The following is a 25711-nucleotide window of genomic DNA, read 5'->3' on the forward strand; positions in this document are numbered from 1 at the left end:
GTATACATAAATGTATGTATGTATATAATTTATATGTATATGTAACAACAGTAAATAAAGATGAGGCCTTAAATTTGGTAGATGAAGGGTTGTCAGGCATGAGGGTGATATGAGGGAGAAAAGGGAAGAGAGAAATTATGTAATAATATTTTAATTAAATATTTTTTAATTTACTTCTAAGAAAAGCAGTTTCAAAGATTCCTTCAATTTACTATTGTAAATACCAACTGTGAAATGCCTCCTCAAGTATTCTTTGCAGACATGATCAGTTTTTGCTAAGTAATTCTTGGATTCTAAAGTACTGAAAATCAATAAATTCAGCCTAAAATGCGGTTTATGTCAGATGCTTATGGAAATAATGGTAACTGCTGAACTCTCACACATATCAACATACTTTGTTATCATCTCAAATGTTGGAAACTTCGCATTGACACTAGTTCTCAGAAACAGAGCACTTTTACCAACTGCCTAGATTTGTGCCTTATGGGTTTCTCCATGTCACAAGCAGTAGAATTACTCAAAATAAAGATCTTTACCTAAATAAATTCAAGAGTTCAAGGCTTTTATCATTTGAATTTGTTCACCTAAATGTGGATTAGACTATTTCTAACAGTTTTGGATGTGGTTATAGTTGAAAAGCAAACTCTGTGGTCCATTACAGAGAACGAGAGGAAATTTTAATAATGTTAGTCAACACATATATTTGGAGACTAGAAGATGTAAATTTCATTTCACTTATGTATATGAAAACTATTTTACCCCCTCTTTCTAGTCATTGTTTTTGGCAAAGAACTCTGTGTCACTAATAGGTTACAATTAATGTTTTGAGTATTTTGGAGCTAAAAACTGAAAATGCTGATTTATCAATAAAATACAAAATAATAATATTAATGTAAACCTTGTTTATAACTATATAAAAAGAAAAGTATAAGAATTAGAAAAAGCATGACAAACTATTAGTAAATAGAAGTATAAAAATGGCTGGGTGGCAATGGCACACACCTTTAATCCTACCTAGCACATGAGAGGCAGAGCCAGGTGGATCTCTGTGAGTTCAAAGCCAGCCTGGTCTACAGAGTGAGATCCAGGACAGGCACCAAAACTACACAGAGAAACCCTGTCTTGAAAAACCAAAAAGAAAAAGTAAGGAAGAAATATATTATGCTTTTCACATAATATATGATTTATTTTAAGTATAATCTTTATAATTAATAAAACTTTAGGGAGAGTACCACACAACTTGCGTTTCCAGGTGATTCAATCCAGATGTCACCTGAATACATTATTTTTCAAGTTTGGGTTATACAACTGATATGAAACTGACCTGCCACTCATGGGCTCCCAAGTGATCTATAGCACTCCTTGAAAGAAACTAAGAGAAAAGCAGTAGAAGGACAATGCTGAGAGCTTTGAGTAGTATCTTTCATTGGTGTCTTATACAAACATTCTACTGAAGCAAAGCTTCAGTATCAGACCATATTTAACTTAAAAAGAAATGAACTGGCACTCCTCTTTAGTGTCAACTATTTCAATGACACCCCCTCCCAATAATATCCTCCAAAGGTTCCACTGCTTGCTTCTGTCACAAACTCCAGGCAATAATATTAAGAGAAATCCATATGTAGCATACTAAGATTGTCTCTTTCCTGTAGTACCTGGCTCTTCTGCTTGTCTCTAACTTGGCAGAGCTATCAGTCTTAGTTGCAAAAGTTGCTGGGGGAGGTCTTTCTGTGAATATATGTTGTTCCCGTTGATTAATAAATAAACTGCTTCGGCCTATGGCAAGGCAGCTTACAGGCAGGTGGGAAATCCAAAGAGAGAGAGAGAGGAAAGAAATAGGCAGAGGTGAGAGATTTAGCCCGCTGTCCAAAGAGCAACAAGATGCCAGCAGACTGGTAATGCCACAGCGATGTGGCAAAACATATAGATTAATAGAAATGGGTTGAGTTAAGTTGTAAAAGCTAGCTAACAAGAAATCTGACCCACAGGCCATACAGTTTGCAAGTAATATAAGCCTCTGTGTGTTTACTTGGGTCCTAGAAGCTGTGGGACCAGGTGGGACACAGGAAAACTTTGAACTACAAAAAGATATTTCAATTCTGTTCCCCCTTTGCTGGAATCCTTGTTCCTTGTTCTGGTCTTGTTTGTTTGTTCTTGGCTTTGGTTTCTTGTTTTGATTAGACACGCACTCGTACACACACACACACACACACACACACACACACACACACACACAGCACAATAGAAATTCAACCAAGGACTTTGCACAAGCTAGGCATTCATTTAATAAGATACAACCACAACACTCTACACTAGGAATTGAATCCAGGACCTAGTTTGTGTTAGATAAGCATTCTGCCAATGAGATGTATTCCGCAGTCTTCTGTCAGTTCTTTCTAACCTTGTATGTGTGTCCTTTCCTCTCACTTTTCAATGCCTTCCCTTAGTTATTCTCTTCACTTTGTCTCCTGATTCTCTCTCAAGAGAGAATCTCACCAAAGGTTTTCTGTAATGTAAATTTGGTCATGTGATTGCTCTTATACCATCTACCACACAGGATTCCAATTATTCCCCTTGTCCACATTTCTTCTATAAGAGTGATGAGACACTGGTGTTTGGATTAATATGAATATATGCAGATATCATGATGGTGAAACATGTGAGCTCTTTGCTCCAAAACCTGGTTTTTGTAGCAGCAGTGAGTAGATTCAAGAATTGGTGTTTGGGGCATAGGCACTGAAAACATAGACAAAAATAAATTTATATCACTGAACGTAATTCTGAAAGACAAACAGAGATAACAAGTGTCAATATTCATGGTGGGATGCTGTACCAAATGAGGATTAGGGGGAAGAGGTTCATCCTAGGACATCCATAAGGTTGTGAAAAGCAGGAAAGTTTGTGAAAACATTTCCTTTGTAGTGAACTGACATATAATTTACCCTAATACAAACAGCAGAGATCCAGTTAATAATATGACCTAGGAATCCATACAGTTTTACTTTTTTAAGTTGTCTGACAGCTGTTAAACCACATTTTTAAAAAAGAAATTTTGAAGTAGCTTTTTTTAAATCTTTTTACTACAACTCTCAAAAAGAAATATCTTCTACATCAAAACTCTGTACACAGCCAGGCGATGATGGAGGATGCTTTTAATCCCAGCACTCAAGAGGCAACAGAAGGCAAAGCTCTGTGAGTTTAAAACCAGCCTGATATACAAAGTGACTTCCAGGACAGCCAGGGCTACACAGAGAAAAAAACCCTCTATACATACACCAATGTCTAAATAATATTTAGATGGATGCTAATAAATATTGTGCATCACTGATGATTTTTAATGACTGTGTTATAAGCACATGAGTTACAGAACTTTGCCTTCTGGAAGAATTTTATTTTTAGAACAATTTTTGTATGTATATTAAAGAAAATGTGAAGGAAATTTTGACCATTTCTTAACAATATGTTTTACCAAGGATGAGTGGCAAAGCCATGTGTTTCTCTAGATCTAGAGTGGAATAAAACTAGAAAGAACCTTGCCTGTACAGACAGCTGGTAGCTACAGCAAGAGCAAAATCTAACATAAAAGATTCTGAGGAATAACAAATTCATCAGTTATGAATCAGTAAACAGTGTTGTTAACAGCTGAAATGCATCAAGTAATGATAATAAAGCTTCTGACTTCTAGCAAATTTATGATATTTTATGTGATGAAGTGTAATTCTTTAGCTATTTCAAATGCTTTTCAAATTTCTTGGTCATATAATCCAGAAAGCAATGGTTATATAGCATTTTATGATGTTTTAAAATAAAATTCAGTATTTAAGAGTTACATTGCAAATCTCTAATATTAAATGTTCAAAATTTATTTTCCTACTGCAGACTAAATAAGATAAATCTTTCAAGTTTATTGTCTGAGAAATATGAGCAACACAGTTTCAGAAAACAGCTATCACATCAGAGTCACTATACAGCATATCAAATAACTTGAGAATTACTTGAAAATGGAAAGAGAATGAGAGAATGGTTCCAAAAAATCAGTCCAACAAGCATACCAATCCTAGAAAGTATTTTGAGCAGGAAAAGTAAATACATAAAAATTTGCATTTATGTCTAAAAAGATATTTTAGTGAACAATATTTTCTTCAGATTTCTAGTTTCTCTTCATTTCTTCATTGATTCATTTTTCTTATACAAGAAAATGTAGTTTAATTTCCATTTATATATAATTTTATACTTTGAAAGTTCTAGGTTTGAAAAGAGATTAATTTTTAATTAATATATTATTTGACAATCATACATGCATGTAATACCTTGTAGTCATACTCCTCTTCCACGCTCTCTTATCCTCCTCCTACTCTAACTCCCCTTTCTTTCTAGCCATTCCATTTTTTTGTTTGTTTTTGGCTTTGCATTTTGACCCACTGGGTTTAGCCAGGGCTGCTTGCAAGGGCATGAGTGTGAAGCTATTCACTGGAGCATGAGTAACTCACCAGGGCTACATCACTGTAGACAATGACTTCCTCTCCTCCAGTAGCCCTCCACTTTCATTAGCTGACCTGGGAAGAGACCCAACCACCCTGCCCCCATCTGTGACTGAATATTTACTGGCTCAGTTCTGTACAGGCCCTATGCAAGCAAGTTGTGAGTTCCTGAGTGCCTCTGTCATGTCCTGTCCATAAGATGCCATTTCCTAGCCCTCTACCCTATTGTTCAGCTCTTACATTATTGCTGTTCCCTCTTCTGTAATGGTCTTTGAATCTTGTAAGGGAATTATATAAGTATTTCATTTAATGCTGAGCACTCAAAACTCATTTCTCCTCACCTAGAAAAGCCATGAATCTGTATTTGCTGCAAGAGAACTGCCATTTGTTGCAAAAAGAAGCTTCATTAATCAAGGCTGAGAACAGCTCTGGCCTATGGGTTCCAATGAATATTTAGGAGGCAGTTTGGTAGCATATCTAATTAGCAAGGCAAAAGTGATAAATTCACTCCCTCCTATGACTTTCCAAGCCATGGACCTTCAGCCAGAAACTCCCTCCTACAGAGAAAGCTTCAGATCCAACTAGAAATCAGTGGGGTACCTTCCTAACAGTGATGTCACTTTGTTCCAGTAAGCACTGGATACCTAGCAAGTTGGTATTCTAGCATGCGAAGAATAAAGTTGAGGAAGACTATCACACAGCAACTTCCAGTACTATGAGGGCTATCCAGAAGGGATGAAGCTTCCAATTCAGTTCCAACATGATTTCTCTGTATTCTGTAGCCAAAGTGTGTGGTATCTTCAGCAATGGGGTCTTATTGCCCAGTTCAGGTGGGTATCAATGACAGTGGTTGCGTTCTGTATAGTTTCGTGGGCCTCTGAGAATTTCTACTCTAACAACTCCTAAGTAAATGCCCTACAGCAGTCACTGGGGCATGTTACTAATCCATGACTTCTGGGATGGACATTTACCAATGCACAATATTTGTGTTCCAAGTCTTTTGTTAATTACATTTTATAACTAACTTATAACGTAGTGTAACAGGGCCCCAGACTTTAATAGGCCCTGAGACCTCATCACAACTGACTCCATGATGGAAATACCATTCATGATGTAGAACATTCAGCATGTAAACCGCACCATCTGCAAAAACTAAAACAAAGGCCTAATCCATCAAAATCCACATAATTCTGGAAAAATCTCAAAATATACTAACCTTACTTTTTAGCTTCTGTAGATCCACTTCTGGCTAACTGTTCTCATTAACTGAAGTATGTCAACTCAGAACATGGTTTTTGTGCTCAAAAGATCACCCTGAGAAAGGCTCCTTGCTACACTGGGATCTTGAACACCTAGTGTAGTCATGCGAATAAAGACTTTCTATTGGCTTGAACCCATGTCTCAGCATTCTTCTCTGGTGAATACCCCACAACAGTACTGGTTTCCATGTGACTCCTTCAAACATGCTTAGACTTGAGTAACTCTTCACCTGCTCCCATTTTCTCCTTCATCCACCCTCCCTTGCTGTTTGAACCTTATCAAATGACAAGTATTCCTTCCTCTACTTTCCAAATCACATATGTTTTACCATTCCCAAACTCCTTAAAGCTTCTGGTCCACACACACCCTGTCATAGACTTTTTTTACTCCCAGGTCTCTACAGACATTCTAACGTGTGTGTGTGTGTGTGTGTGTGTGTGTGTGTGTGTATACAAGGCTATGTACAAAGAAGAGAAAACACACATTGCTTGGCTTCTGGACCTAAGTTGTCCAGCTCAACATAGTTATCATAATTCCAACCATTCCCTGAAAATTCCATTTCTCTTTACTATTGAATAAAATTCCACTATGTGTATGTATCACAATTACATTATCTGATGTTATTCTGTTGATGGACATCTGGGGCTGATTCCATCTTCTTGCATTGTGTAAAGAGCAGCAGTGAACATGAATGTAGAACAAGTTTCTCTTTAGAGGAATATAGAGTGCTTAGGTGGTATAGAAGAGTCTAATTTTTTATTTTATTTATTTATTTATTTTACATCCAGACCACAGTTTCTCCTCCCTCCTCTCCTCCTATTCCCTCTGCACCAACTCACCTCCCTCTTCTTATTACTCCTCCTCTGTGTCTGTTCAGAAAGAGACAGACCTTCAACGGGTATCAACAAAACATGGCATATCAAGTTGCAGTAAGACTAAGCACTTCCCCTTATATTAAGGCTGAGCAAGGCAATCCAGTATGAGGAATAGATTTCTCAAGAGCCTATGAGTGTTAAGACAGCCTCTGCTCCCACTGTTAGGAGTCTCACAAGTAGACCAAGCTACACATCTGTCACATATATGTAAAGGGCCTAGGTCACTCTTATGCACTGGTTGTTGGTTCAGACTCTGTGAGTTCCTATAAGCCCAGGTTAGTTGTTCTGTAGGTTTTCTTGTAATTTCCTTGACCCTGCTGACTCCTACAATTGGAAAGATCTATTTCTTTTTTTTAATATTTTTTTAATTAAGAAATTTTCTACTCGCCCTACATACCACCCACAGATCCCTCCTCCTCCCTCCTTTCACCCCCCAGCTCTCCTTCCCAAGCCACCCTTGATCCCCACATCCTCCAAATCAAGGCCCTTCCCCACTGCACCAAGGCTGCTCAAGGTGCCACACCGCAAGCACCAGGCTTCCAAAAGCCTGCCCATGCACCAGGGATGGATCCCAATTCCCCTGCCCAGGTGTCCCCCAAACAGTTTGAGCTAAACAGCTGTCTCCCATATTCAGAGGGCCTAGTCTAGTCCCATGGGGGCTCCACAGCCATTAGTCTACAGTTCATGGGTCTCCACCAGTGTGACTGGTCATCTCCACACATCTTCCCATCATGGTCTCGAAGTCTCCTGCCCCCGAAATCCCTCCTCTCTCCATTCACTTGGATTCCTCCTTCATGGATCCCTGCATCCACCTTCATCAGTCACTGGATAAAGGCTCTGTGATGACAGTTAGGGTATTCACTAGACCAATCACCAGAGTAGATCAGTCCAGGCATCCCTTCAATCACTGCCAGCAGTCCAGAGTGGGGTCATCCCTGTGGATTCCTGAGAGCTTCCCCGGCACCCTGCCTTTTCCCACTCCCATGATGTCTTCATCTATCACAGTATCTCCTTCCCTGCTCTCCCACTCTGTCCCCACTCCAGCTCAACCCTCTCATTTCCCTATGTTCTCACCCCCCATTCCTTGCCCTTCACCATCCCCCAACCTCCAGCCCACTCATTTAGATCCCATCCACTTCTACTTCACTGGGTTATCCATGTGTCCCTCCCAGGGTCCCTCCTTGTCAGCTAGCCTCTACAAAACCGTGGGGTGCAGTCTGGCCATCCCTTGCCCTACATCTAGTATCCACTTATGAGTGGGTTACCTCACTCAGAATGATAATTTCTAGTTCCATCCATTTGCCTGCAAATTTCATGATGTCATTGTTTTCTTACTGCTGAGTAGTACTCCATTGGGTACATATGTCACATTTTCTTTATCCATTCTTCAGTTGAGGGGCATCTAGGTTGTTTCCAGGTTCTTGCTATTACAAATAATGCTGATGTGAACATAGTTGAACAAGCATCCTTGTGGTAAGATTGAGCATTCCTTGGGTATATGCCCAAGAGTGGTATAGCTAGGTCTTGAGGAAGATTGATTCCCAATTTTCTGTGAAACCGCCATACTGATTTCCAGAGTGGCTGTACAAGTTTGCAATCCCACAAACAGTTTAGGAGTGTTCCCCTTGCTCCACATCCTCTCCAACATAAGCTGTCTTCAGTGTTTTTGATCTTAGCCATTCTGACAGGTGTAAGATGGTATCTCAGAGTTGTTTTGATTTGCATTTCCCTGATAACTAAGGATGTTGAGCAATTCCTTAAATGTCTTTCAGCCATTTGAAATTTTTCTGTTGAGAATTCTCTGTTAAGCTCTGTAGCCCATTTTTTTAATTGGATTGTTCAGTATTTTGAAGTCTAGCTTTTTTAGTTCTTTATATATTTTGGAGATCAGCCCTCTGTCAGATGTGGGGTTGGTGAAGATCTTTTCCCATTCTGTAGACTGTCGTTTTGTCTTATGGCCGTGTCCTTTGCGCTACAAAAGCTTCTCAATTTCAGGAGGTCCAATTTACAGCTTGGTACTGGCATAAAAACTGACATGTGGACCAATGGAATCGAATTGAAGACCCTAACATTAATCTGCACACCTATGAACATATGATTTTCAACAAAGAAGCCAAAACTGTACCAAGGAAAAAAGAAAGCATCTTCAACAACGGTGCTGGCACAACTGGATGTCAACATGCAGAAGATTGCAAATAGATCCATATCTGTGGCCATGCACAAAACTTAAGTCCAAGTGGATCAAAGACCTCAACGTAAATTCAGTTACACTGAATCTGATAGAAGAGAAAGTAGAAAGTAGTCTTGAACGCATTGGCACTGGAGATCACTTCCTAAATATAACACCAGTAGCACAGACACTGAGAGAAAGATCTATTTCTAAGGTAGTTCTCTTTCTGGTTTTTGAGAAGTCAACAGACTAATTTCCAAAGTGGCTATGGTACTGTACAGCCCCACCAACAGTGTATAAAGATACTCTTTTCCAAAGTCCACTGCAGAATTTGTTCTCATTTGTATTCCTGATGATGGCAATTCTGATTAGGTTGAAGTGGAGTCTTAAAGTAGTTTTAATATTTTCTTGAAGTTCCTAAAGGTGCAATAGTGGGTAGACATATATTGGTGGTAGCCAACTTCTGTCTAATTGGGCTTAAGACCCATTCTACAGGATGAAAACCATGCCTGGTACTGTAAACTTAGCCATCTACCTGGGCTAGTGAGATCATGGATGTTAGAAGAGAACCTACTACCTCTATTTTACTAAACCGTCATAATTCATGTCTTGCATTCTTTATACTTATCCTTCTATCCACGATGTAGCTACCACCCCTCATTACAGAGAGCCACTACTGGATAAAATGCAAAGAACAACTGATTATGAGGAGCACAGCCCCTGTTAATATATCTACAACACAACTTCTGCACCTGAGGCTCAGGGAACATCATGGAAGAAGGGAAGAAATATTGTAAGAGCCAGGGCATCATAAAATCTCTGTGATATTATGTCTCCTAGAAATAACAGGGAAGCTTAAACCATGATACCTCAATAATGTTGCTGCCAAAATAAGACCTGAACAAATACAACAATGATAAACCTGCTAACATGAAAGGGGAAAATTCCATTAAACCATACACAAAAAACTACAGGAAATTAAGAAATGCTGAGTGTAGAAATAGCCTTTCCCATGGATGAGCCCCAATTGGTAAGCTCTGAGATGATATACACACAAGTAATACTAAACAGACTGAGCAAGTAATATTTACGTGTGTGTGTGTGTGTGTGTGTGTGTGTGTGTGTGTGTGTGTGTGTGTAACTATAACAAAGAAAAAAGGTCATGAATTATAGCAAGATAAGGACACAGGGGAAGAATTGGAAGGTGGAAAGGAAAGAGGGGAATGATGTAATTATATTTTAATTTATACATAAGTATCATACACAAATGTATATAAAATTTTTGGTCACATATGCTGTCTCCATGAATACTTAAAAATAAGAAGGTAGTTTTGATTTAAGTGTCTAGTCAACTTTATTTTATTATGCAGATACCTTAGGTCTTTTACATTCATATATCTTTCTGTCTCTCTCACATACCCTCCTTTGTGACTCATTGAAAGCTTCTTCCATTGACTTGCCAGGATTCCGGGTAACAATTTTCTTGCACAAATGAGTTCATACTGGTGATCTCAAGTCTCTGTGGTATCATTTGGTCAGTACTCCTCTGTGGGCCAATTAGCTGTGTCTCCCACAGTAGCAGCACTCATGTAGATGTTAGTACATGAAATAATGCTACTTCTAACCAGAAGAAAGCTATACTATGCTTAAGTCTTTGGAAATAAACCTTTAAGAGCACTATTGACAAATATAGAAACAGCCTATTGGAGTACAATATCTAACATCCCAACTAGGCAGTATTGAATAGTTCTTTAATGATAGATTATTTTCCATAGAAATCAATGAAATATTACCTTACACCAGAAAAAAATGCCTAAACTAAGATTAATGAGCTAAAAAAATAAACTAAGGAAAAGAAGAAAGATACAATGTCAGAAACTTAAATTGCCTTTTTAACTCTAAGTTTGAGATCCAAAACCAAGGAGCTGGAAGTTTAGGAGGCAGCTTTACACGTGTGGGTAAGAATTGACATTGCATCAGAGAATGCAAAGAACTGTCTGTTCTTTGAAATGCTAAAGATCTTCATGTGGAACTAGATAAAGATGGCCTGGAAACAACCAGGATGTTCTGAGCTGCAGGTGTTGAATGGATTGTTCTCCTTTTCCATGTTTATTTTAGGAGTTGTGGTGAATTATAGATGCATTTTACGAAAACTAAGAAACCCTGATAATTACGAACGCAGCCTGCCTTCTCTCATTTAGATCTGCCAAGCACACTGTGAGTCACTATAAGGCAACCAGGCAGTCACTAAGGTGCAGCACATAACTGAACAGTCATGAGAAAAGGCCAAGTCTCCTATAAATATTGGAGAAAAAGCTGATCAGACTGTCAGGGTTTTTACAACTCACTGTTCTGAAATGTTACTTCTACTCTTGTGGTCTAAATTCTTCTATGAATAACATCAACTCTTGCAGTATCAGACAAAGATAGTATGTGGAAGAAAGTATGGTGCCATGCACGTAGTTGTTGCTGGTTTTGTTTTGAATTGGGTCATTACTTTCATAGAGATTTTGTCAACTGGGGACTGCTGCAGAGATTCCTTGGCTGTGTCAGGAAATCTTTAAGCCCAGATATGAGTTGTATATTGAAATGAACCAGAGCTATCTCTGAACCTGCAGCATGGAGTCTTCTTTCCTTCAGACTGCAACCATCATCAGGCTGACTCACAGGTATCATTCCTACTTCAGAAAAATTATAGGTGCTTATTACTTATTTGGCAATCTTACTATTATTTACATTGTTGTGTGCTTAAATAGAAGACTAACGGGTACCGAATGTGTTACTACTTCAAAAATTCAGTGAACATTGGGTATGGTAGACATCTAGTAAGTGCCTGTTCATTGATCACAAAGGGCTATGATAAGTGACACTGTAAATTTATGGTGGTGTTCTAACTGCATAACAAAAGGAATAAGAAGTAGATTGATCTGGGGAAAGGTCTTCTATAGAATATGAAATATAAATAACTACAAACAAGGAACAAGAGTGGATATAGTAGCAGCCCAAAGAGAAGAGGATACCATCATTATGAAGAGTTTCATTGCATAGCAGGCTAGTATTATATTATAAAATAACTAAAATATTAGACTTGGGATAATTATTTATCATCTGCACTCAGCCCCTTCAATTTAACAGACAATTAAGTGGGAGGCAGGCAGTGAATGAAATGTGGAAGGGATGGAAGAAAAACCTTCCTTGAGTTCTCAAAGACTTGGGGCTAGGATGTGATACTGCTTTTCTCACTCCAAATAGTGTTCTTTCCACCATGCAATGAAGTATGAAAAGACAAAACAGTGTGGAAATGATCCCCAAGTATGAATCATGTAGAAATTGTTAATAAACTTCATTATAAAATGGAATTTTATGTATTTTATTCACATAATCTATGCTTTTTTCTGCATCCTAAGTATCTTTTCTGACCGTGTTCTTACTCTGATGCATCTACAACCTAAGCTTGTAACCCTTTGTACTCCCTAGACTGGTATTAAAGTGGGGTGTTGTTAGGGTTTCTACATTATCTTCTCCATGTATATGGAAAAGGTGAATATGGTTTGATATAAAATTAACTACGAGACAGCGTTAATGGGAATAATAGTACTGTACCACTTTGCTAACTGGAGCAATCGAAGAGATAAGAAAAACAAAGATCAACAGAAACTCCTTGGTATTTGGGAAACACCATGGGCAGGAGCAACAAACTGGGAGAGAGAAATCAGGGGGGTTCTTCTCATTTCCTTCATCCCATGTTGTTATTTCCAGTGAATCTTCAGTCTTCTCATAGCCTTTCTTCAGGCCAGTCATTTGTTCTTTTCTAATACTTATCCCCAAGTATTCCCCAATCTTTATTTGGATAATGTTAGAAAATAAAGGACATTAGATGTGGTAGCTCATGGCACTGAGTGACTGCCAATTTTCTACAATTATGCTGAGGTGTATTGATTCTATGCAGCAATGTGTTTTGTTTATAGTTTGAAACTGATGTAATTACTAACTCCACACAAAGCTTGATTTTTCTCTTCTCTGAATTTTTCAGGTTTTGTTGAATACAGCTCTGTTCTCCACTGCAATGGATGGAAACAACTACTCTGTTGTATCTGAGTTTGTGTTCCTGGGACTCTCCAATACGTGGGGAATCCAGTTACTTCTCTTCCTATTTTCTTCTGTGTTCTATTCAGCAAGTCTGATGGGGAACCTCCTCATTGTGTTCTCTGTGACCGCTGACTCCAACCTGCACTCCCCAATGTACTTCCTGCTGGCCAATCTCTCATTTCTTGACCTGGGGGTTTGCTCTATTGCAGCACCCAAGATGATTTATGATCTTTTTAGAAAACACAAATCCATCTCATTTGGGGGTTGTATAACTCAGATCTTCTTTATTCATGCTATTGGAGGCACAGAAATGGTGTTGCTCATAGCCATGGCCTTTGATAGATACATAGCCATATGTAAACCTCTGCACTACTTGACCATCATGAGACCAGGAATATGCATTTTAATTTTGTCAGTAGCCTGGATCCTGGGATTTATCCACTCAGTGGCCCAACTAGCTTTTGTTGTAGACTTGCCCTTCTGTGGACCTAATACATTGGACAGTTTTTACTGTGATCTCCCTCAGCTCATTAAACTTGCTTGCACAGAGACTAATAAATTGGAGTTCATGGTCACAGCCAACAGTGGACTCATCTCTGTGGGCACCTTCTTCATACTGATCATTTCTTATATCTTCATTTTGGTAACTGTTAGGAAGCACTCTTCAGGTGGCATATCCAAGGCCCTCTCCACTTTGTCAGCTCACGTGACTGTGGTGGTTTTGTTCTTTGGACCGTTAATCTTCTTCTACACCTGGCCCTTCCCTTCATCACACTTAGACAAATTTCTTGCTATTTTTGATGCAGTCCTCACTCCTTTTCTGAATCCAGTCATCTACACATTCAGGAACAAGGAGATGAAAGCAGCAATGAGGAAACTCTGCTACCAGATTCTTAGGTACAGGAAGGTATCCTAAGTACTTTAAAAAAAAAAAACAGTAAAAGTGTAACTCTGCACTCAATGACAATAAGGAAAATAAAGTCAGTGGTATTTCAGCTCTCCATTAGTTTGTGTACCAGGTTACATTTAGGAATTTGCCAAGTTATTGTCATTAGTACCTTCATCAACATGGATACCAAGAGTTAGAATTGGAGATTCTATGCTCAGACCCTGTGCTGGATGCTTCCTAGAAAGTATTTAATAGTCATAATTCTGTACAGTATTTTACCTTGATGATTTTGCAAAATAAATTAAGGAATGTTTTCCACCTGTTCCTTTTATAATTACTATGTAAAATACTTCAAAACAAAGTTGATTTTCCACTCAATCTACCAGTTATAGTGTTCTTTTTATTATTATTATTTTGCAATACAATTCAGTTCTACATATCAGCAACGGATTCCCTTGTTCTCCCCCCTCCTGTCCCCCTCACCTTCCCCCCAGCCCCCCCCATTCCCATCTCCTCCAGGGCAAAGCCTTCCCCACAGACTGAGATCAACCTGGTAGACTCAGTCCAGGTAGGTCCAGTCCCCTCCTCCCAGGCCGAGCCAAGTGATCCTGCATAGGCCCCAGGTTTCAAACAGCCAACTCATGCAATGAGCACAGGACCCGGTCCCTCTTACTGGATGCCACCCAAACAGATCAAGCCAATCAACTGTCTCACCCATTCAGAGGGCCTGATCCAGTGGGGACCCCTCAGCCATTGGTTCATAGTTCATGTGTTTCCATTCATTTGGCTATTTGTCCCTGTGCTTTATCCAACCTTGGTCTCAACAATTCTCGCTCATATAAACCCTCCTCATTCTCGCTAATTGGACTCCCAGAGATCCACCCAGGGCCTAGTCATGGATCTCTGCATCCAGATCCCTCAGTAGTTGGATGTGGTTTCTAGCACGACAATTAGGGTGTTTGGCCATCCCATCACCAGAGTAGGTCAGTTCGGGCTGTCTCTCAACCATTGCCAGAAGTCTGTTGTGGGGGTATCTTTGTGGATTTCTGTGGGCCTCTCTAGCACTTTGCTTCTTCCTATTCTCATGTGGTCTTCATTTACCATGGTCTCCTATTCCTTGTTCTCCCTCTCTGTTGTTGATCCAGCTGGGATCTCCCGCTCAACATAAATCCAGCTACTCTGAACCTGCTAGAAGAGAAAGTAGGATATAGTGTTCTTAAACCTCCAAGAGAAGCCTAGAGGATTATGTCCAGCAATTTACTATTGAAGATGAGCATAACTCCTTTTTATTGTTATATTTCCCTGTTTTAATAAGCGTTCAATAAACATTTTTGTGGTGGTGGTGGTGAAAAATGAAGCTTATAGGAAGCAATGACTGTGGTTGCAGCTGAACTAAAACAATGGATAGGCTCTTAAAATCCTGTGGGGATGCTGATGGGGTGAAAGCTATGACAGTTCCAAACAGGCTAGCGAATGAAACACCAAGGGCAAGAAGACTAATGATAATCTGACATAAACTTTGTTTGAAATTATTAAACATTCAATTTTATAACCACCCACTTGGTACCCCGATGTCCCAAGTCCTCCATGGTCAAGATTGGTGAGTACAGCTGACCTACCCATCACATCTTTTTCATAACTCTCCAGATCAAGCCCAGGTCCCACAGCTAGTGACCCTGCCTACTCTGGCCACCCATGCCTGCACCACAGCCAATTCTTGGCTTCCACCAGGACTCTTTCTACCTGCAACCACCCACAGGTCCCTTCTGCACCACCTTCAACAAGTATTATATGTATATAACATGTCAGGTTTTTATATGCACTGATTCAATTCTAGCAAAAACAAGGTAGGTAATATGTTCATTCTTGTTTTATAGATAAGGAAACTAAAACAAAAAAGACCGACCAATGAGACCAAAGACACCATCTGACAAGATCTAGGCTGTAAAAACAAGCAACCTTGTTTTATTTCAAAATACTCTACTGCTTGCAGGAAAATGAGTCCCTTCACCTGTACTTATAAATTCTAAATGCATTTTATATCTTCACATACCATTGTAAAATAGTAAACAAAACAACTTGATAAAATACATTAATTGAGATTTACATTCTATCATTTTAATATGTCACTAAATATTCATTGCTTTACTATTCAAAGGGGATAAAACTTAGCAGTAAATTTTTATAGTAAAATAATTCTATAGTCTCCCTTCTTTCTCCTCAAGTGTCCCATTATCAGTTTTCTTTTGACTCTGGCCAAATTTCTGTGACCCTAGGAAACAATTCCCTTGGCCAAATGTACTCAAAATGGCAGTCCCAGAGTTCTATGGCAACACTGAAGTGACTTTCCCATGCTGCTAATTAGCCACCTTTCCCTCTGTGGAGGGATTACACTTGACTTTTTATGCCAAGCCATGGCATAGCCTAGAGCTTGGCAGGTTCGGGCTGTCTAACCTGGATCATTCCAACACTGATCCAGGTAGGTTAGAGGGATGGAAACTGCCTTTTCATTATTTTCCCTACTTAGCACACAAAATGCCGAGATTCATACTTGTGTGTGTGTGTGTGTGTGTGTGTATGTGTGTATGTATGTATGTATTATACTTTGCTCATTTTGATCTCCCTATCCAGCCCATCCTTGTACTTCTGACTATCCCACTGGTAGAAATTGTATTTGAGAAAAATTAGAATTTGAAGTGGAAACACATAGCGCAGAGGAAAACAATCTAATCAACCAGAAGAAATAAATTAATTACGGAAATTGCAACATATTACCCACCAATTAAAGTGTACAAGTCAGAGGAATGAGCAAAGTCGTGAGATTTTCGGCATGGTAGAGGTTACTCCAGTGGCATTTTCAGGAAGTCTTACGTGTGCATTCCACAAAAGGAATAAGATAAGAGTTAAAGTATAGCCAGATAGAGAAAATATCAATAATCTTGAACAACAGTAAAGAAACTAGGGTTCATATATATAGGTTGAAGGGCTGAATTCTAACTGTAAATGCAGTATTTGCAGGTATACAATAAACTGTTAAGACACATAATCATATTGTATCATCAAATTGGGATGATTAGCAAACAATTGACTTAACCTTCATTATTCCTATATAGTGAAACTTTCAGAACCCTCTCTTCTTATAATGTTGTTCAAGTGATAGATTGTGATCCCTAGGGCCACAACAGGACACAAATTATAGAATAATTAGATCAAAATAAACAGGTGGAATGAAATAATAAATAAATCTGGAACTGATGAGGCCAAGAGGCAAACATGCTTGCTCCAGATTTGCAACGATTTGTTCTGTGGCTTAAGCAGAGTCCTCGACCTTCCTGGACCTTTGTTTCCTTAGTTTAGAATCAAAAGAGCATCACAGACACTTGGCAAAGTATCACTGGGTGACAGCAGTCTTCCAGTCTGTCCTGGCAGCACTGAGGACTCCTGTGGAAGCATGCACCTCTAATGGCCTCTCCACACAACTTCTAGGACACTGACCGATGTCCTGGGCTCTCTCTGTCTCTCTTGGGAAGAAGAAAGAGTGGAGAAGCTTGTGGTGATCATATGGAACTCTTCCAAGGAAATTTTCAGCACTATCCAAAAACTCTAATTTAATTCAACTTTTTTTTTGGGGGGGGGGGTTTCGAGACAGGGTTTCTCTGTAGTTTTGTGCCTTTCCTGGAACTCACTTTGTAGACCAGGCTGGCCTCGAACTCGTAGAGATCCGCCTGCCTCTGCCTCCCGAGTGCTGGGATTAAAGGTGTGCGCCACCACCGCCCGGCTTTAATTCAACTTTTTAAATAACTCAGAAAAAAAAGTTTACCAAGTAAAGAATAGCCAGTCTTTCCCTGAGCAGCTTCAGATGTTGATTTGAGATTTTAACAAAGACACCAGCATTATCAACCTGCTCCATCAGTGTTAATTTCACATGATTTAAGTTCATTGCCTGTTTATGTTGACTCAGGAAAGGATAAACTGCCCTGAGCACAGGAGGGAATGCACGCCTCTGGAAGGTCTCTGAGGCTTGTCCTTCTCTTACACTTTACACTTAGCAGTGGAGTGTGAGCAGAGACTTTTGCTCAGTGATGAGCACAGTCTGAGATTTAGGACACTGCAAAGACAGTGGGACTGAGGTCCAAATCCTCATTAATAAACTGTATTCAGTTAACTATATGACTTCAATCTATTTTTGCTGAAGCATAGTCTGACGAACTTTGCTGCCTTTTTATTGAAAATAGATTCTTCTATCAAACAATACACCTGACCAGAGTTTCCCACACACACACCATCCACTCCTCCCACCTTCTTCCTCTCCTCTTCCCCTCAGTTTCCCTTCAGAAGAGAGTAGGCCTCCAAGAGACAACAACCAAACCCAAGAAAAAAAGAAATAATAAGACAAGGCGAAAGCCCTCATATGGAGGCTGGACAAGGCAACCCAATAGGAGGAAAAGAGTCCCAAGAGCAGGCAAAAGAGTCAAAGATACACCCACTTGTACTGGCAAAAGTCCCACAAAAACACCATAATATACACACAGAGGACCTGGTGCAGACCCATGCAGACACCATGCTTCCTGCTTTAGTCTCTGTGAGCCTATATGCACTCTGCTTAGTTGATTCAGTGAGTCATGTTCTCCTGGTGTCCTCCATCCCCTCTGACTCCTACAGTCATTCCTCGCTCCCTCCATGGGGATCCCAATGTGCAGAGTGGAAGGATCCAATGGAGACCACACATTTAGACTCTCTCTCTTGCCTAATGTCTACTGTGGGTCTGCATCCACTCCCATCTTCTGCCACAAGAAGCCTCTCTGATGATGACTGGACAAGGCACCAATCTATGAGCATAGAAGAATATTGTTAGGAATCACTTCACTGATTTTTTTTCACCAGTCATTTTTGATTCTACCCTAGGTCTCTGGGCTATCCAGTCTCCGGTTCCTAGCTATCCCAAGCAGTGTAGGGCATGGGCTCCCTCTCATGGCATGGACTTCAGATATTGGTTGGCTACTCCCACAAGTGCTGTGCCACCCCTTACCCAGCACACCTTGCAGGAAGGACAGATTGTAGGTCCAGGGGTTTGTGGGTGTATGGCATTTATGTTCCTCTTTCAGTAGCCTGCAGAGTACCTTCCCTCACCAAAGAAACTAGAATGCACAGGTGAGGGCTCAATACGGGCACCAGCTCAACCTCTCCACATTCAATGGGCTGTGTGGATGTTGTCCTCTGCAATGGGGACCACTGAAGATTGAAGAGAGTGTCCCTCTGTCCTAGCATCAGCCTCACCCCCAATTCTGCCCTCTTTTAAAGCAGAGCCATTCTGCTAAACAAATAGAAAGTTTGAAACCTGGAGAACTGGGATTTGAGTAGAGACAGAGCATTGACTAGCTGGACAATCTACTAACAAACCAACACACCTGCTTTCCAGATTTTTACAAACCATAGTAGCTTATCCACTTTTACACCTTTGCTAACTTGAAAGACTAAAATTACAACATTATGAGATGAGTTATTTATCTAATATTCTATGTCACATACTGAAGCCATTTTTGAGCCATTGAGCTTGAAAAATAGTGCTTTAGACAAAATAACAAAACATATTCTTTCATTGTCTACCTTACTCACATGAATATATATGTGAATATACTCACCAGTTTTGAACCTTAGAGGTAGAAGTGCTGAACCAAAGCAAACACCTTTGTAAAAATTTAGAAGGCATTTCAAACTTAATCACTTCATTTTTCTGCCATCAGGTGTGAGAATGCTTGCTTCTCCATCCATTCCCAAACTATGGTATTTAAACTCCCATCTAATTAATAAGAAGAGGCTATTGTGTTGATATTTGGCATGCATTTAATTTAGTTGTGAATGAACTGCAGAGTCTTTACCTACAAGGAGGCAGGTCCTCACTACATCTGCTGACATGTTTGCTCTCACTTCTTTGTGGGGATCATGACACATGGCTCTCATTCTGGTTGTCTATTTCATTTGATATTTTCCATTGTTTCCTCCACTGGGCATCAGGCAGAATCTGCTCCAGAGTGTCCACAGCTTGCTTTAATTTCTCCAAATCACAGTAAGTGCTATAAACCTGCATCCTCGGTCCTTTTTTGTCTCCTTGTCATTTCAATATAGAAAAAAGAAGACTGTTTCCTCTTCTCTGATCCTGAAATGTATTTATAGGCTTTTAATGTGATCCTATACATAATATTAATATCTTAAAGAATTGCCAAATTATGGAAAACACAGTAACTTAAGAATTTGACAGTTACCATGTTGATATAAAAAAAATTGACAGTTAATATCCAAAAAACCTTTTAGCTACATCTGAAAGATATGCCTATAAAATTATATTTTTAAAATATAAAAAATATATTTTTAAAAATTTATCTAAGTAAATGGAATGGCTAAGTTTTGGTATACTTTAAACAATGAGATATATGAGAGGAGTAGTAATTGCTTTTTTGGGTCTGGCCTGAAAGAAGCACTTTTTTATTGTTTGAAGTTAGAATATCATTACATCACTTTCCTCCTTTCTTCACACTAATCCCTTCCATGTATCTCCCACCCCCTTGCTTTGTTTCAAATTTATGGCCTCTTTTTCTTTCACTATTTATACATAACTCTCTCCAAAGGCATCAAAGGCATGCTAGTCTTTCATGTGACTTTGTCAGTTGAGCACTGTTTGTCCTAAATCAGAGGTTCTCATTGTTCTCCTATTTCAGAAAGCATGAAGGTTGTCACAGCCAACAAAGGCAATGCATGAAGCAAACTCCTCTGTGGTGTCTGAGTTTGTCTTCCTGGGACTCTCCAACTCATGGACAATCCAGCTATTCCTCTTCCTCTTTTCCTGTGTGTTCTACGTGGCAAGTCTGTTGGGAAATTTTCTTATTGCACTAACTGTAACTTCAGACCCCCATTTACAGTCTCCTATGTACTTCCTATTAGCCAATCTTTCCATCATTGACTTGATATGTTCATCATCAACAGCACCCAAGATGATTTACGACCTTCTCAGAAAGCACAAAACCATCTCTTTTGGGGGCTGTATCACTCAGATCTTTTTGATCCATGCAATTGGAGGTGCTGAGATGATGCTGCTCATAGCCATGGCTTTTGATCGATATGTTGCCATATGTAAGCCTCTCCACTACCTGACCATCATGAGTCCAAAAAAGTGCATTTTGGTTTTAGTTGCTTCTTGGATTATTGGCTTCATCCACTCAGTGACTCAGTTGCTTTTTGTGGTAGACTTACCCTTCTGTGGCCCTAATGAATTAGACAGCTTTTTCTGTGACCTTCCTCGGTTTATTAAACTTGCTTGTATGGACACCAATGCACTGGAATTTATGGTTACTGCCAACAGTGGGTTCATTTCTGTAGCCTCCTTTTTAATTCTGATCATCTCTTACATGTTTATCTTGATGACTGTTCAAAAGAAATCTTTGGGGAGTTTAGCCAAGGCCCTCTCCACTCTGTCAGCTCATGTCATGGTGGTCATTTTGTTCTTTGGACCCTTAATCTTCTTCTACATGTGATCATTTCCAACATCACATCTGGATAAATTTCTTGCCATCTTCGATGTAATTATTACTCCTTTTCTAAATCCAGTAATTTATACACTTAGGAATAAAGATATGAAGGTGGCAATGAGAAGACTATGCACTCGGCTTATGGATTATAGTAAGCTTTCTTAAATATATTGAAGATACGTGAACATGCAAGTAGAATTTCAGATGGCTATGTACTATATAAACTATGTTATATTTAACCAGAATGTTGCTGTGTACTAATATGTGATGTAACCTTGCTTGTTTTCTGCCTGTATTGAATTTGGATATTATTAACTGTTTATTCAACAGACTTGAAGACAAAAAGAGTTTGCCAGGCTTAGCCCACCAATAATCTTACCCCACCACAATGACCAATGCAATAGTGGTAACTGTTAAAGAACACATTTATAAAATCACATTTTTTTGAAGGGGGAACAATTAGGGAAATAAGCTAAATAACAAATTTATTATTCAAATTCCAAGGGGTGGAAAATTTTAGGTTGCAAATCTTTCTTCATCTATTGGGCATTATTCATTTAAAAAAACCAATAACGAATAGCAGGTAAGTATCACAATTTCAGAATCAAACTAGTTTAGCAATGTCTAATGCATATGAATAACCAATTAGACAAATGTGACAAGTTTCAGGGATCGTTTGTAATTTACTTGAATGAGATGACATCCTGCTGTCCTTAGCTTAATTCTCCTTGGCCTGGGAACTGAGGCAAAATCAAGGTAAATGAGTTGTGAATGAAGATGCATCATGGCACCACAAATGCATGTGATTTCATTTCTCTTAAAACAACCTCCCCCTCCACTGCACTTTTATTTGAATGCAGTATTTGGGATGATTTGTCCAAAATGGCTGATATTTCTGAATGTGATCAGATCATAATGAAATAAGCCATAGAACAGTGCTTGGGATTTTTATCACCCTCGTTGTTGAGACCCTCTGCCTCCCATCACCAATATTTATTGAGCATTTGCAGTGTACTAGCCACAATAGAACATACAGAAAACATTGCCCCTGCTTTTGAGGAGCTAACATTCTAAAAGAAAAAATATATATACAGCTCTTTTAAAATGGCATCAAAAACAGCAGCAGAAGTGGATTGGAGCCAGCCTGGGCAAAGAAGACAGGCTGTGTGTGTGGGAGAGGGCGGAGTCAGAGAAGTGATCCAAGCCCTTTGGAGGAGTCTAGAAGATCATGAGTGAACCCCAGGTGATTTATATTGAGGTATTTACACATTCTAGATGTGGATTTGCTCTATCAAGATTGTGACTATGCCCTGGTTCTCCCCTCTTAAAAAAAGAAATTATTTAATTTACTTTTGATTTTACAAGAGCCCACAGTTGAGAAACTTTGAATTTTAAAAGACTTTGAATTTTTTAATTTTTATTATTAATTAAGTATATTCATTTATTTTATATGCCCACCTAAGTTTCCCCTCTCTCCTCTCCTCCCAAGCCCTACCTCCACTCAACCCCCCAGTGGATATTCCTCCTCTGTTTCTGTTCAGAAAGGGGTAGGCCTCCCATGGGTGTCAACAAAGCATGGCATATCAAGTTGAGCTGGGACTAAGCTCCTCCCCTTGTAAGATTAAGGCTGGGCAAGGCAACCTGGTATGAGTAGGTTCCTGGAAGCCAGCCAAAGCATTAGGGACAGGACCTGCTTCCACCACTAGGAGTCCCACAATGAGATGAAGCTATACAACTGTCACACATATGTAGAGGGACTAGGTCGGTCCCATGCAGGCTCCCTAGCTGGAGGTCCAGACTCTGTGAGTTCCGATGAACCCAGTTTAGGTGTTTCTTTGGGTTCCCTTGTGATGACCTTGACACCCCTGGTCGTACAATCCTTCCTCCCTATCTTCAGCAGGATTCCCCAAGCTTGGCCCAGTGCTTGGCTGTGGATCTCTGCATCTGTTTCAATCAGGCACTGGATGAAGGCTCTCTGATGACAATTAGGGTAGTTACCAATCTGATTACAGGAGATGGCCAGTTCAGGCTACCTATCCACTATTGCTAGGAGTCTTCCCTGGGGTCGTCCTATAGATTCATGGGAGTTTCCCTTGCACCAGTTTTCTACCTGACCTCAAGACTTTGAACTTTAAGGAGACTTTAAGTGTATTTTTTAAAACTGTGAGATTTTAAATTTTAGAATGTTTACATTGTGATGTTGATGTTAATGTCTGATCTCAGGGAAGAATAAGAAAAGAAATGTTAAGGCTTCACAATGTTGTGTTTGTGTGTCAAGTTGATAGGGCATCAATTGTGCTGACCAGTTTTATGTCAACTTGCTACAAAAGCTGAGCTGGAATTATCTGAAAGGATGGAACCTCAATGAAGAAAATGCCTCCATAAAATCTAGCAGTAGGCCTTCTCATAATTAGTGACTGGTGGGTGAGGGCCCAGCCCATTGTGGGTGGTGCCATTCTTGGGCTGGCAGTCCTGGGTTCTATAAGAAAGCAAGCTGAGTCCATACCCTGACCAATAACTCTGGCAGAAGACCCCTGTTCTACCAGAGACCATGCTGGTACCCAGAACCCCAGGTTAGAACCTGCCTGCAGATCTCCAACATACCTCAGAGATAGCCCAGCTTTCCCCAACAGCCCCATTCCCAATGTCACAATATCCTGGCCCATAGGTCCAGCACAAGCCCCTGCACTGCCAGAGGACATGAGAATACCCAGAACTCCAGAGGCCATGCCAATTCCCAGAACCTCAAAGGCAACACCAACACCCAAAACCACAGAGGCCATGCAGGCTGACATAACTCCAGTGGACTCTCTGGTCACCAGAATCATAGGCAACTCAGGCCAGAGACCAGAGAGGAAACAGAAAACAAGGGGGAAAACACCCATCCAACAAAGATAAACTAAGAAATTGACCCCTAAAACTTATTACCCAAAACCCAGATGCCTAAAGGCCAGCATAAGAACACAACAATAGACATGGCAATGTGTCACCACTAGAGCCCAGCTATCCTACTACAGAGAGCCCTGAATAGTCCAACACAGCTGAAGTACAAGAAAATGACCTTAAACCAACTTTATGAAGATAATAGAGGTTCTTACAAGGGAAATAAAGAAATCCAGGAAAACACAAGCAAACAACGGGAGGAAATTAATAAATCACTTAAAGAAAGCCAAGAATAAAACAAAGAAATAGATGAAGGAAATGAATAAAACTGCTCAAGAACCTGAAAATGGAAACAATCAAGAAAACACAAACTGAGGGAATCCTGGAGATGGAAAATCTAGGTAAGCAAATGAAACTACAGACACAAGCTTTCCTCTCCTCAGATGGGAGAGGAAAGAGAGACTCTCAAGCATAGAAGATACAACAGAAGAAAAATGATACATTGGTCAATGAAAATATTAAAGCTAAAAACTTCATGACACAAAACATCCAGGACTTGTGGGACACTATGAAAAGACCAAACAAAAGAAGAGTAGGAATAGAAGAAGAATCCCTACTCAAAGGCCCAGAAAATATTTTTAACAAAATCATAGAAGAAAAATTTCCTATCCTTAAGAAGGACATAAAAAAAGCTTACAGAATACCAAATAGATTGGACCAGAAAAGAAAGCACCCTGCCTGCCACATAATAACCAAAACACTAAATACACATAACAAAGAAAGAATATTGAAAGCTGCAAAAGAAAAGGGCCAAGTAACATATAAAGACAGACCCATTAGAATTACACCTGTGTTTCCATTCGTTTGGCTATTTGTTCCTGTGCTTTATCCAACCTTGATCTCAACAATTCTCTCTCATATAAACCCTCCTCATTCTCGCTAATTAGACTCCCGGAGCTCCACCCTGGGCCTAGCCGTGGATCTCTGCATCCAGATCCCTCAGTCATTGGATGGGGTTTCTAGCATGACAATTAGGGTGTTTGGCCATCCCATCACCAGAGTAGGTCAGTTCGGGCTGTATCTCAACCATTGCCAGTAGTCTGTTGTGGGGGTATCTTTGTGGATTTCTGTGGGTCTCGCTTGCACTTTGCTTCTTCCTATTCTCATGTGGTCTTCATTTACCATGGTCTCCTATTCCTTGTTCTCCCTCTCTGTTGTTGATCCAGCTGGGATCTCCCGCTCCTCCAAGCTCTCTTTCCCTCGACCCTCGCCCTTCACTACCCCCACTCATGTCCAGGCTGTTCATGTAGACCTCACCCATTTCTCCGTCATTGGGCGATCCCCGTGTCTTTCTTGGGGTCCTGTTTTCCAGGTAGCCTCCCTGGTGATGTGAGTAGCAATCCAGTCATCCTTGTTCCACATCTAGTATCCTCCTATGAGTGAGTACATACCATGTTTGTCTTTCTGAGTCTGGGTTACCTCACTCAGGATGATTTTTTCTAATCCATCCATTTGTCTGCAAACCTCATGATGTCATTGTT

At 39.8% G+C, this 25711-nt stretch overlaps 1 protein-coding gene and 1 pseudogene across 1 annotated transcript; both read left to right on the top strand.

Moving 5' to 3' along the window:
- The first annotated feature begins 12852 nt into the window (after positions 1-12852).
- Positions 12853-13791, top strand: LOC128101529 (olfactory receptor 4F15-like). The gene has a single exon (XM_052724765.1). It carries the CDS (start codon positions 12853-12855, stop codon positions 13789-13791), a length of 939 nt encoding a protein of 312 aa, XP_052580725.1.
- Positions 13792-20513: 6722 nt separating this feature from the next.
- On the top strand, positions 20514-21452 carry LOC128101535 (olfactory receptor 4F6-like; annotated as a pseudogene).
- The last annotated feature ends 4259 nt before the right edge of the window (positions 21453-25711 follow it).

Source organism: Peromyscus californicus, unplaced genomic scaffold (assembly GCF_007827085.1).
Source record: "Peromyscus californicus insignis strain IS unplaced genomic scaffold, ASM782708v3 Scaffold_7__1_contigs__length_154581171, whole genome shotgun sequence".
In the NCBI taxonomy this organism is placed as follows: Eukaryota; Metazoa; Chordata; class Mammalia; order Rodentia; family Cricetidae; genus Peromyscus; species Peromyscus californicus.

Bases quoted from the DNA above. Each gene is read 5' to 3' on its own strand.
- LOC128101529 (XM_052724765.1), top strand. From the start codon at position 12,853: ATGGATGGAAACAACTACTCTGTTGTATCTGAGTTTGTGTTCCTGGGA.